The sequence below is a fragment of the Nilaparvata lugens genome, chromosome 3, assembly GCF_014356525.2.
Source record: "Nilaparvata lugens isolate BPH chromosome 3, ASM1435652v1, whole genome shotgun sequence".
Classification (NCBI taxonomy): domain Eukaryota; kingdom Metazoa; phylum Arthropoda; class Insecta; order Hemiptera; family Delphacidae; genus Nilaparvata; species Nilaparvata lugens.
Window position 1 is genome coordinate 9,911,281 of NC_052506.1, and position 13,922 is coordinate 9,925,202.

General features: G+C 38.1%; 1 protein-coding gene across 1 annotated transcript in view; it reads right to left on the reverse strand.

Moving 5' to 3' along the window:
* LOC111044056 (zinc finger CCCH domain-containing protein 13-like) overlaps positions 1-13,922 on the reverse strand; it is a 52,419-nt gene that overhangs the window by 21,157 nt on the left and 17,340 nt on the right. The window contains exons 6-9 of the mRNA XM_039425457.1: positions 10,418-10,674; positions 6,500-6,782; positions 3,296-3,405; positions 1,342-2,238 (exon numbers count right to left, since the gene is read on the reverse strand). Coding sequence (XP_039281391.1) covers positions 1,342-2,238; positions 3,296-3,405; positions 6,500-6,782; positions 10,418-10,674 — 1,547 coding nt within the window. The remainder of the gene's footprint in view (positions 1-1,341; positions 2,239-3,295; positions 3,406-6,499; positions 6,783-10,417; positions 10,675-13,922) is intronic.

Here is a 13,922-nt window from a genome sequence, read left to right on the forward strand (position 1 = left end):
TCAGGCGTTTATTAGGCGTTTTTAGAGTCGGCAGGGCAGGAAGCTCTCCGATTGGCTGATTGGGTTGTCGCCTGAAAAACCGGTTATAGTCGTCTGGCCCTAAAGCCTAGTTTATACGATGCCAATTGGCGAGACAGTTGTCTTTGGACAATTGTCATCACGTGGTTGCGGATTGTCGGAGGCCAGGCCAGTTAAACGAGAAGATGTTTATACGCGGCCAACTATTAGCACGTCAGTTGACAGCTAAATATGGCCGAGTTCTCGTCATCTGTTGTGACTAAACAGCTGAACTGGCAAAACCAAGACAGCGCTACTGGCCTACACTCTTCACTCGGCGCCAATTGTCGCGACAACTGAGATTCCGAGTGGTGGGGGGCTCGCTGGGCCCAATTGACTGTCCATAGCCTACTCCCAGAGACAGTTGAATTTCGGGCCAATTGTCGGGACAGTTGGCAAGACAATTGGCCGGAAGCGTTTATACGAAGAAAATAATTTCATGCCAGTCAGTTGCCTCATGACAATTGTCTCGCCAATTGGCATCGTATAAACTAGGCTTAATGAGCGATCGTAAACAACTATAGTAAACGCAAATTTGAGAGGCGGGGTGATGGTGGTACAATCTGAATGAAACTAGTAAATTTCAAGCTTCGAATTGCATATGTTATTCTAAATATTGGAGATGTGTCAATCATATGACAATTTTAAAATCAGGGCCCTGTTTCATAAAAGTTACAGGTCCTGTAATACAGGAGAATCACCATTCTAATTACATGCTCAATATAGCCGAAAAAATCAGCTGTTCCTGTATTACAGGACTTCTAAGTTTTTATGAAACAGGCCCCAGAGCCCTGTTTCATAAAATTTATGTCACGTAATACAGGAGAATCACCATTCCAATTACATGCTCAATATAGCCGATAAAATCAGCTGTTCCTGTATTACAGGACTTCTAAGGACTTCTAACAGCTGATTTTATCGGCTATATTGAGCATGTAATTGGAATGGCGATTCTCCTGTATTACGTGACTTATAAGTTTTATTAAACAGGGACCAAGTTTTATTTATGTTTTAAAGATAGACAAACAAACAAATACTCGTCACTTATCCAATTACAACGGTTCAGTGAAGGCTTGAATGTTGATATCCATTCCAAATTATTCAGTTGGAATAAAATGTGTGACTGAATTTAAAAAATCTTGATTGAACATATTTTTATAATGAGAAGTCATGTTATGATGACATTTGAAATGTAAACAAACACGAAGCAGACGAACTGTTTTAACTTTTTTTACTGCTTGAAATTTACCAATTTCACTCATAGATGGAGCCACCATCACCCGCCTCTCCAATTTGCCTTTACTATACCCAAGGATGTATTGTAAAAACATAAAAACTGAAACGTTTTTCGAATATGAGCATTAAAAAAATCAGAAACAGAATTTTGTAGATTTGAAAATATTTCAATTGGAAGATTGAATAAATATTCTATTATAATAATAGGCTCACCATCTGACCCTGCCCTGCTCCTGTCCATACTTCCCCTCTCTCTCTCCATAATCCTTTCGATTCCGCGATCTCTAACCACATTCCTGTCTTTCTCCATGGATCTGTCTCTCTCATAACTCCGCTCATGTTCGTTGCCACGCTCAAACTGTCTGTCCTTATCATGCGGTCGATCCCTCTCGAACTCCGCTCTTTCTCTAGCTGGCAACATTTTCACTCTGTCCTTGTCGAAACTGCGATCTCTCTCCGGTCCGCGCTCTCTGTCACTCTCGGGCGGTTTATTCCTATCCATCAGATGATCCCTCTCATTTCCTCTGTCCCTCTCCATACCGCGTCTATCTTTGTCAATGGGTCTCTCCATGTTGCGATCTCTGTCTGGAATCCTGTCAGGACCCAATCTGGGCTTTTCAATGGCACGCTCGTATGGTGGCTTCTCTCTTTCCCGATCCTTGTCGAAACGATCCTTTTCCCTGTCCTTTCTATCCTTATTCAGTCTGTCCCTGTCGATAGGACCTTTTCTCTCACCAGGAATACTGTGAAGAGGTATTTCACGGTCGTAATCCTTCATCTTGCCAACATCTTTGTCTCTATCATCTCTAAGCCTATCTCTTTGTTTATCTTTATCCTTAGCCATTAGTTCCCTCTCTCTCTGACGTTCCCTGCATCTTTCTAGAGCTTCAATTCTTTCTTTTTCTCTCGCTTTTTCTCGGATCCTAGCCGATTCCTCATGCTCTCCTGCAAAAAACACAATTTCATTTTACAATTTTTATTGGATATGTAAGTGAAACAATAAAGTGCATCAAATTGTTGAATAAAATAGTTATTTGTGCTTCTGGGGACTGAAACGCAACCTTTTTCCCTGAGGAGAACTCCTGTAGCTTCCACATCGACTTCAAGGTGACAATCTCATTGAGAGAGTAACAAGAACTTTAGTCACGTGATGCACACAACATTTTCATTCATGATAACGTATCTTACTATTCCTTCATTAAAGTTTTGTTTTGCTTCAAAACGCTTGCTCAAACACAACCTATAACTATCTATCTTTTTAAAAACTTTTTAGATTCTAAAAAACAAAGAGCTCAATTTTACTCCCTTGGGAGACAAAGTAGTGCTTTATTATTCTGTTCCAGAGAGTGACGTACGACATTAAATTGGATGTGAATAATAATATATTTTCCTTGGAAAAAATTTCAAGACCTATTTCCCTACAAAATAAATCAGCGAATGAAACTATTTCAAAGTGGTACTTAGTAATATGGATCTTTTGAAGGCCAGATCAAGACTAATTTCCTTTAAAAAAATAAATCAGCGAGTGAAACTATTTCAAAGTAGTACTTAGTGATATGGATCTTTTGAAGGCCAGATCAAAACCAAAATATTCAAGACCAATTTCCTTACAAAATAAATCAGCAAATAAATTATTTCAAAGTCGTACTTATTAATATTGATCTTTTGAAGGCCAGATCATCTTATCTAACAATTGAACTGCTAGACAATGAGTATGACTTACATTTACTGAATGAACAAATTATTTAACAAATATTATTATTATTAAAAAAATATTATTAACATTTTATTATTAACAAATAACTTCTTGATATCAAATTGAAATGTATTAAAAATTACAAGTTTACAGATTATACTAAATAATTTGGTTTCATTGAGATAATATTGAAAAAACTAGCTAAATATGCATCTAGGCTGATTCTTTGATTAAATTATTCGACTCTAATGAGATTATTCATAGTGAATGATAACCGCCATTGAATAAAATATAATAAAAACTTACTCTTTTCCCTATCGCCAGCAGAGCTCCTGTCAGGAATTGGCTTCTTATCGAAGCGTCTGTCATCTTTGCCACCTCTTGAGCGATCATCGTCTCGTTTTCTGTCATCAAGTCTGAAATTTAACATATCTATTAAATAACTTCCAATTGTATCGAAAACTAACGGAAAAAATGAATTAGTTTCTTGAATTTTAAGAATGTGAAAGTTTCATTGATCTTTCAATTCACCTTGACCTTTTCAACTTCTGGATTGAAGAAGTTTTCAGTGGAAAGCATGATAAGCATGATCAATTATCAATTCATTCCTATTTTAATTCTGTGATTTACTAAATTGATGATGATGTATTCATTCTAGTTCGAGAATTAGGATATTGGTATTATTAAATCTGGTAAACGGACCTTTTAGTTAGGTGAAAACAAATCGATATTATACTGCGATGGTGTGTGATTCGCTCCTGGTTCCTTAGTCCTCACACCGTTTCACCAAGGATTTCGATTCAAGTATTTACAAGATGTAAGGCGTTGGCTCCACTTTCAACCACTTTTGATCTAGCATAATTTTATGTGAAAAACTATACGAACGAATGAGACCAAATTAATACTAGTAAATTATAGTCAGTCGAAGGATAGTCAAGTGTAAAGTGAGTAGTTTTGGAAGACAGTGAGTTGTCTAAAGTTTGCAGCATATGGAAGGATAAGGAAAAATATTCAACTCCAACTAGATTCAGAAACTTTGCCCCCTGTGGGTTGGGGGAGCTTTGAGTCGATCATCTTACTCAAGAATGTGTTGAAAACCAGAATTCACCCACAGTATCTATGCTTGTCGTAGGAGGCGACTAAAATGGACCTCAAGGCAACTCCACAAATTGCATTGCCTTCAAACCCACGGGATCTGCCCTATCAGGAGGGGCAAAAAGAAGAACCCAAGAGACCAGAGATGGGCGAAACTCCAGGCACAAATGTGAGTCAAGAGGCTGAGTCGAGGGTGGCCGGGCGCCCTAGAGGCAGTTAGGCGTCCCCTCTCTAAGCGAAAGGACCTAAAAAAAGGCCAGGAGTGGAATTCACGTAGGTCACGAGTTTGTGGGTGGAGTGGCCAAAACTCACCACTGCTCAAAGAAGGGCTGCCATTCCGGCAAATCTACTTGGGAGAGGTGAGGTTTTTGACCCTGCAGAGTTTCGGAGGGGCAAAAAGAAAAACCCAAGAGAACAGAGATGGGTGAAACTCGAGGCACAAATGTGGGTCAAGAGGCTGAATCGAGGGTGGCCGGGTGCCCTAGAGGAAACTTGGCCGCCCCTTCATCAGTGGAAGGACCTACAAAGAAGGCCAGGAGTGGAACTAACTTAGGTCACGAGGACTAATCAGTCTGTTGAGACTGACAAGCATATCACACTGGATTGTGACAAGGATTGCAACCAGGTGATGAATGAAATGTTAGTATAGGGAAAAATTCCTGGTTCATGTAAAGGACACAGGTATTGGTTTGCCTAAAGGACTCGCCACACCAAGCTCGCCAGTACCACCGAGGTAGTACCGCTGGTGGTAGTTTTCTCGGCTGAGCACGCCACACCGAAAAACGTCCGCTAGCGGTAGTCTCCGAGTAGTGAGTCTAGTAGTGGGGGGGAGTGAGACGTACTAGTTGCGTTGTGTTGCAAGGATGAACGCCGAATGAGTCATCACTCTGTGCGCATGCGCTACCTCTTCGAATCGCCTGCCATGTATTCAGGTTGAGCGCGCCACACTGAGCTCGCTTTGTCCGCCGTACTACCTCTCAGCGAACTTTTGTTGAATCGCCTAGCAGGCGGTCGTAGGTGGTAGTGCGCCGTACTACCGCCGCGGTAGCGAACTCGGTGTGGCGCGATCAACCTGAATACATGGCTAGCGATTTTTAAAACTTCGCTACCGCCGCGGTAGCGAGCTTGGTGTGGCGTGCCCTTAACTAACATACTACTTGGGAACACAATAAGCTTCGGTTGACGTGTGGGGTTCTTTGAACCTTTGGATCTTTGAATCCGTCCCTTCAAAAACAATAAACAATAGATTCAGAGAAATTGAATACCGAAAAATTTGAATTACAGAGATTCTTAACAAAAGTAAATATAGCGATATTCACTTTAAACTATACTTAGGGTGAATGGAAAGCATTTATGTCATTTATAAGGAATGCTGAAAGTCTTAAGAGAATCTCACTACAGTGGGTATTGCTTTTCTACAAACAACGATGTTACTTCTATAATGATGTACATTAACGCCAGCTGTTGTAAGGACAGTTTACGAATAAAATAATTTTATATACGTATACCGGTCTAATCCGAAGCTTATTTTTCTATTTTTACGGATGATCCCCACATGAGCTGTTTGCTTGTGCGTGGGTAATGGGAAGTGCGAGGGTGAATATTTTGAGATGATCAAACGTCCATGCCTATTCGATGGAATTCGAACCCGCAACCAGGTAGCACTAGCAGACTGGAGGTTGCAACGCTTTAGTCAACTCGGCTATCTGACCGGCTAACAGTTCTAGAGCAGACAGTTCTAAGTAGCCTAAGGACCGGTTTCCGAGCTCGGGATTTAGGTAAGTTCTAGACTTTAAACAGCTGGAGTAAGAAAATTGGCTTTCCGAAACGGGGCGTAGTCGTAGTCATTGTCAAAGTCACGTTTGAATTAAATTTCAAAAAACTAGAAAATTCAACACAAAATAAAATAAAGAGAAAGTATTGTAAAGTTTCAGCTATTTAGAAATATTTAATTTCGTCAAGGAAAAACGTTTCCAATTATAGAAATGAGAAAATAAAAACTGCGACTACTGTTATAAAAACTGCGACTACGCCCCGTTTTGGAAAGCTAATTTTCTGACTCCAGCTGTTTAAAGTCTAGAACTTAGCTAAATCCCGAGCTCGGAAACCGGCCCTAAATCACACTTTAGTTTGTATCTATATTGCTTGTATTGCAATTGATTTATTCATAAGAAATGCTAACAGTTAAAGTGAAATCTCACTTGAGTGAGTATTCGTATTCTTGAATGAATATTCGTATTCGAATACTTGAATGAGTATTCGTATTCGAATACTTGTATGAGTATTCGTATTCGAATACTTGAACGAGTATTCGTATTCGAATACCTGAATGAGTATTTGTATTCGAATACTTGAATGAGTATTCGTATTGCTTATAGATATCTATTTTTCTAAGTAACCAGATTGTTTACAAACCTATCTCGCTTAGGAGAGTTCTTCCTGGCCAGTCTCTTGTCACGCGACTTGACGTCGGGCGACTCCTTGCGACGCGACCGCGACGTGTCGCCCGACCGACGCGACAGAGTGGGCGACCGGTCTCTGTTCTTGAGCTTGGGACTCCGGGAGCGTCCTCTGTCTCTGTCTCTCTCCCTGTCGCGGTTGCTTCCGCGCGGCGACAGACTCCTGTTGTGCTTCCGCTCAACCGACATCGAGCGCCTACTGCCCGACCGCGGTGACGCAGCGTGTCGAGAGCTTGAACCTGCAGTCATGAACAAGAAACATGTTCATAAAATCCTATGTAACCGATCAGTAATTGAATAGAACGACTTGCGATTGTTACAAATTAATAATTTTGGTTGCCAATTATCTAGAAATATAGATTTTGAGTAGATGAGGTTGTAACAATTTCATGCCTATTCATGTAAACTGTAAAGAGATATCTACCTCAATATAATCTTCATTACAATCGTAAGGCAGAAAATTGTGAACATTATCGATACATTACACTACCGGTACTGTATAATACTCGTAAATACTAATATATTAATATTATTATAGACTCTAAGATTAGTAGAAAAACTAAACTAGAAATAAAAATCTGGTGTGGTACACTCACACAACTTTCCTTGCTCATATTTGAAACTACGATCAGACTTCTGTATAATATGTGTATATATAATTGTTTTCAAAGTACTTTTTCTTTGAGTGAATTTATTGTGAAATTCGATGATTTTTTTAGTCGTCATTTTTTTAAAGTCGTCAAAACAGCTGTTCTACAGATGAAATATCTCGACTATGTGTTCTTTTTATGAACTGCGCTACCTACCTACCTCATGCACGAGAAGGAGGTTACTAAGTCCATTTCCCAAGGATGGGGTGGACCCCCCATTGGTTTCCCAGAAAGGAGACACATGCCAGTTGATAGAGCTGATAAATAACTATACAGGGTATGAATTTGAAAAAATCGGTCAAGTTATTTTTGTGAAAATCGTGAAAAACATGGTTTTTTAGTAATTACCCGCCATTTTTCTCAAGAATATTACGGAGCTCCTGAATTTTCCCAAGAAAAAAACTCATGTCATTTGATAGGGCTTATGAATATCCATATCCATATCCATGGTTTAAATTTGAAGAAAATCGTTAAAGCCGTTTTCGAGAAAGCCGTGAAAAACCTGGTTTTTCAGTCATTATCCGCCATTTTTCTCAAGAATGGTATGAATTTGAAGAAAATCGTTAGAGCCGTGGTATGAATTTGAAGAAAATCGTTAGAGCCGTTTTCGAGAAAACGGTGAAAAACATGGATTTTTAGACATTATCCGCCATTTTTCTCAAGAATATTACGGAGCTCCTGAAATTTTCCCAGATATGAGACTTATGCCAGTTGATAGGGCTTATAAATAGCTATCCATGGTATAAATTTGAAGAAAATCGTTAGAGCCGTTTTCGAGAAAACCGTGAAAAACATGGATTTTTAGTCATTATCCGCCATTTTTCTCAAGAATATTACGGAGCTCCTGAAATTTTCCCAGATATGAGACTTATGCCAGTTGATAGGGCTTATAAATAGCTATCCATGGTATAAATTTGAAGAAAATCGTTAGAGCCGTTTTCGAGAAAAACGTGAAAAACATGGTTTTTTAGTAATTATCCGCCATTTTTTCCGCCATCTTGAATTGGATTTTATTGAATTTCTTATTGTCGGATCCTCATGGTATAAGGACCTTAAGTTTAAAATTTCAAGTCAATCGGTTAATTAGGAATGGAGTTATCGTGTTCACAGACATACACACACACACACACACACACACACACACACACACACACACACACACACACACAGACCAACACCCAAAAATTATTTTTTTGGACTCAGGGGACCTTGAAACGTATAGAAAAAATGAAATTAGGGTACCTTAATTTTTTTTGGAAAGCAATACTTTCCTTACCTATGGTAATAGGGTAAGGAAAGTAAAAACCTGGACATACAGTAACTTTTTCTTCCATATCGACGTATGAATCTCGAGTTTTCTGCCCAAACTACTGTTTTCAAGGCCACTTCTTTTAGATACATTTGTTGAAAGTGGACTCGCTTACAATTTTTGCACATTTTTTTCTCTTTTTTCCTACTTTCTTCTCCAATACTTCCCTTTTTCTTCTCCTATTCACCCCTTCTTTCCGTACTTTTAAACCCTCTACCTGCCTATTACATGGGAAACCATAGTTGGCTAGGTATCTTTCTTCCTTTCTTTCTTTTTAGCACACCCTGCCATGAAGCCTGTTTTTGAATTTCATTGAAAATTTATTTTTGATTGTGATTTTTTTTGTTCGAATTTTTTCATGTATATTGTATTGTGTTGATTGGAATAAAAATTGATTGATTGATATTATAAACGGATATACAGAGTGAGTCATATATATGGGAATCCTTCAATAAATTGGAGACTGTTGTAGATAAAATACTGTAACTTTCAGGATAAGTTATTGGTCAAATACTCTACCTTTTGACGTCCAACTGAATTTCGACCACTCATAAGGGGGTGACTTAGGGTTTGTAACTCGAATATTTTAAATGTAAACACCCATTGTGTGGTAAATCATTTCAAAGGCCTTTTTGAAACAAGAAAGATGGCATCGACAAAAATGTTCTATGATACTTGTATTGTATCCAAAATGGCAGCAGATTGAAGTTCTAGTTTTTAAAGAAATGAGGAGTTGTAACTCAAATATTTTGAACGTTAACACCCATTGTGTGATACATCATTTTAAAGGCCTTCTCAAAGCTAGAACGATGACATCAATAAAAATGCTCTATGGTACTTTTATCCAAAATTGCGACTGATTAAAATTTATCAATTATTTCTTTAAAAACTCAAACTTCTATCAGCCGCCATTTTGAATAAAAGTATCATAGAAAATTTTTATTCACATCATCTTTCTAGTTTTGAGAAGGCCTTTACAATGATGTACCACACAATGGGTTTTTACATTTAAAATATTCGAGTTACAACCCCTAAGTCACCCCCTTATGAGGGTCGAAATTCAGGAAAAATAATTTCAATTCTTTGTGAGAAACTTTCTCGCTTTCACCACCTACTTATCTTTTGAAACAAAAAAGTTTCTAGCATGTCGAAAATTTCATGTTTTCTGCTCGAAATGTCTCGACATTGATGAACATAATCATTAATTAATAGCTATAAGTCGGATAAAAATGATCCAGACACCAATAGAAAGGAGACATTCTCCCAGTTAATTTGATATAAAATTATTACGCATTACGACGCCCCATGATACTGAGAGAAGTGATATTCAAAAGAAAAACTAATCTTCGCGATGTTTCCAATTTTATAATAAAAGTTAAATATCCTTTTAATCCTTCAACCCTGAAGCTTTTTTAGTGCTACTATAGTGAGGTCCACGTTATAATGGCAGTGGATAAAGATAGAAGAATAGCGATGCCGATTCTCTGCATATATTATAATTATATTTCTACACTGTCAACAACATAATTGGCATTGTTGTGGACCTAGAAAAGGATAGTACCACCGGCTTTGTCGAATGATAGACAAGGATAGCAAAACCAAAGTTGATCAAATACTGTCATTATAACGTGGACCTCACTATAGGATATCGGGGATGATATTCTACATCCAATTCTGACGTTGAATTGGAAATTTGAGAAAGTTGCAATTTTACACGATTTGGCAACCCTGTAATTTCTTCGGATGGAGGGCCAAGTCTCAACTTACTTTACACAAACTATAGACTCCATAAGCAACTATATGAAGTATTGTGACTAAACGTGTCTTGTCTTGTCTTGACTAACTGGTGTGTGCCTACCCTAAAGCTATCTCTTTATACCTTCCTATACTATCTTTTCTCTATGACTGAACGCACCAGTTTTGGCTGATCCTTTAGCAGACTTGCTTGCGAAACTGAATCCGATAGATGGAGGCGGCGGGGTGGCAGGGAGGCGCTTGGTCGGGGGCGGTGACGCTGGCGACTTCTTTCGCGAGCGACTGAGCGACGCCTTGCGACGCCCCCCGCCACCCTTCGACGGAGGAGTGGAGCCCTTCTTGCCATCCCCTCCACTCCTCCTCACACCACTCAGCTTCTTCAGCGCGGACGACGACGATCTCCCCTTCTTTCCATCCCTGCAAATCATTAAAAAAAGTCATTCGTGTTTCAAAATAACTCTACTAACTTGCTTCGGTAAAATATTAGTGGAGTAGATGAATTCGATTAAAATACGTGATGAAGGAGCTTCTAGCCTTACGAATGTTTTTTATTAACCTATAATGAAGGAAGATTTTTGTTTGGATTTGTATTTTGAAATTAATTAATCTGATAAATTCAAAATTATTGTAGTACATACATTTTTTGGACTCAAAATAGTGTGTGAATTAAGTTATCATTCACATAACCTCTAGACTGTGTATTCCAAATTAAGGTTTAAAGCAGTTTTGCGTGAATGCCTGTTGTTTTACCTGCATTGTATCACTTGTCTATGAATAAATGAAAATGTTTGCACAACGTGTGTAACAATGTGTATTTATGTAATGTACAGAGTGTCTGATAAGTCACTCCCCATTTTTATACAGCTATAATTTCTTTATTTACGAACCAATTTTGTTAGGACTACATTAGATACAGTAATCTTACTACAGTAAGATAGAGCACTCTTTGAGGTTGTGTTTAACACCAATCTTCATTTGTTTCAGTTTAAAAATGCCCCCTCTCTTGACTGTGGAAGAACTAGCCGTTCTTCCGACTGTGGAAGAACGAGCTCGTTATGTGGCCGGTTGTGTTTAACAGCAATTTTCATTTGTTTCAGTTCAAAAATGCTCCCTCTCTTGACTGTGGAAGAACGAGCTCGTTATGTGGTCTGAGGAGCTGTGGTGCGAGTACAAAGGTTGTGGAGGGCTGAACGAGGGATCCATACAAAACTGGATGCAAAAACTGTTAAAAATTTCCGTTTCAAATTACTAACAACAGGGAGTGTCGCAGATGCAAGACGATCTGGAATATCAACGTCAAGGACAGCAGAGAATGTTGACAGAGTTCGTGAAATGTTCATGAGGAGCCCTAAGAAATCACTGCGTAAGGATCTCGTGAAAGTGGTCTTTCACGTTACTCTGTTGCAACGATTCTTAAGAAAGATCTTAATTTTAAACCATGGAAGCCACGAGATCCTTGATGCAGTGATTTCTTAGGGCTCCTCATGAACATTTCACGAACTCTGTCAACATTCTCTGCTGTCCTTGACGTTGATGGTCTTCCTGATCGTCTTGCATCTGCGACACTCCCTGTTGTTAGTAATTTGGAATGGCAATTTTCAACAGTTTTTGAATTCAGTGTTGCATGGATCCCTCGTTCAGCCCTCCACCACCTTTGTACTCGCACCACAGATCCCCAGAACAGAACTCAGAGCTGCTATTTTGGCTCGTTCACCCACAGTCAAGAGAGGGGGCATTTTTAAACTGAAACAAATGAAAATTGGTGTTAAACACAACCTCAAAGAGTGCTCTATCTAACAAATGTAGTTCTAACAAAATTGGTTCATAAATAAAGAAATTATAGCTGTATAAAAGTAGGGAGTGACTTATCAGACACCCTATAATGTAATTGTAACAATGTATGTGTTGCTATAGCGACACATACATTGTTACAATAATTAATAATAATTATAATAATTACAGTATTAATTGGATGAGAAGAGTTGTTGTTACAATATTTAGAATGTTGCCAATTTGAAGTGAGTTGAGGCGTAACTAGAAGGGATAGAATCCTAAATGAAAAAATAAGTAACAGAATGAAGGGTACAAAAATATCAAATAAAATGCGAGAAAAAGACTGCAGTGGTAAGGACATGTGGAGATAAGTGAGGACGATTATGTGGGGAAAAAAGATCGACCACTTAGAAGTCGAGGACACTAGGAAGAGGGGAAGATCTAGGAAGAAATGGGAAAACTTTACTGATTCATACATACAATAAGTACTTCATAAAAATTATGAATGATAAAACTGTATCGCCGAAGATCGTGTAGAGAAAGGACTAACACCAAACGAAGCCCATGACCGTGACTCCTGGAAGCGACTGACCCAAAACGCCGACCCCACCTGAGTGGGAAAAGGCTGAGAAGAAGGTGACAATTTGAAGTGAATCTTACGATATTAATTTGTACAATTAGGACCCAGTTTCTAGGACACTTATTATTACAGCCAATGAATGTACCATCAAATATTAGGTTTAATGGTCCATCACATTTCAATAGGTTTCCTAGTACCTAACCTGGTCAAGGCCAATCAGTCTTCAAAGTATTAACTATGTTACTACAGTGAATTCTTATAGATTTTTGTTGAGTCTCATATTGGAAAGTTCACCTAGCCTGAATTTAAGCTGTAAATAGATCTAACGACTGTTACAGACTGTATCATCCGGGGTCCAACAGTTTTACATGCCCATCCGGAAACACGGAGTGACCTGGCTGAAAACCTGTGTTACTATGTATACTTGGATAAATAATAAGTACTTAAGCCTGGTTTTCATTAGTAGAGTTAGTAGTCGAGTAACTGGTATACTAACTCTACTCTACTTGGTCGAGTAACTGTTTTCACTACAATTGAGAATAGTAGGTTAAATGTGTTGTCTAGTGAACAGAACTAACCTTAAAATTTCAATACTGTACTCTGACTCTACTCTACTAGCTTGAGACTATTTCATTAGCATAATAGTGGTAGAGTAGAGTGAGAAACGGTGGTGGGAGAAGGCAAGTGGTAGAGTACTATCCCACGGTGCTAGCCCACTCTACTCTACTAAAAACTAGTACTCTACTCTACCATGAACGTTTTCATTGGGAGAGTTCACAAGATAGTTACTACTCTACCACTGACTCTACTAATGAAAACCAGGCTTTATTCATTATTAAAATAGTACTTACTATAGTAAATTAGTTTTAATGAACAAATTGTTTTAATGTACATAACATATTACATTAGTTGAATGGATGATAAGTACTAGGTACATACTTATTGATTAGTTTAAGGATGTGCAAAGGCTAAAAATAAACTTTCTCCTGGTGATATTTTTCAAAGTTTTTCAATTCGTATATCATCAAGCTATCAAAATGAGAATGTTTTCTGAGGAAAGCACTTTTTTCCAATAATTACTGTTTGATATATGAGCGCCTAAAATTTAAATTTTTGGGATAGAACATTTCAAATTCGGTAAGAGATAAATCCATGAGATTAAGAGGATAGATTCATCATGGTATTGTTGATCTAATAAAACAAAAATTCTCTGAATATCAATTTTTAAGAAAATTATTTTTGGTAAATTGGATAACTTTCTCAAAAATTGATATTTTCATCGAATTTTTGTTTTACTAGATCAACAATATCA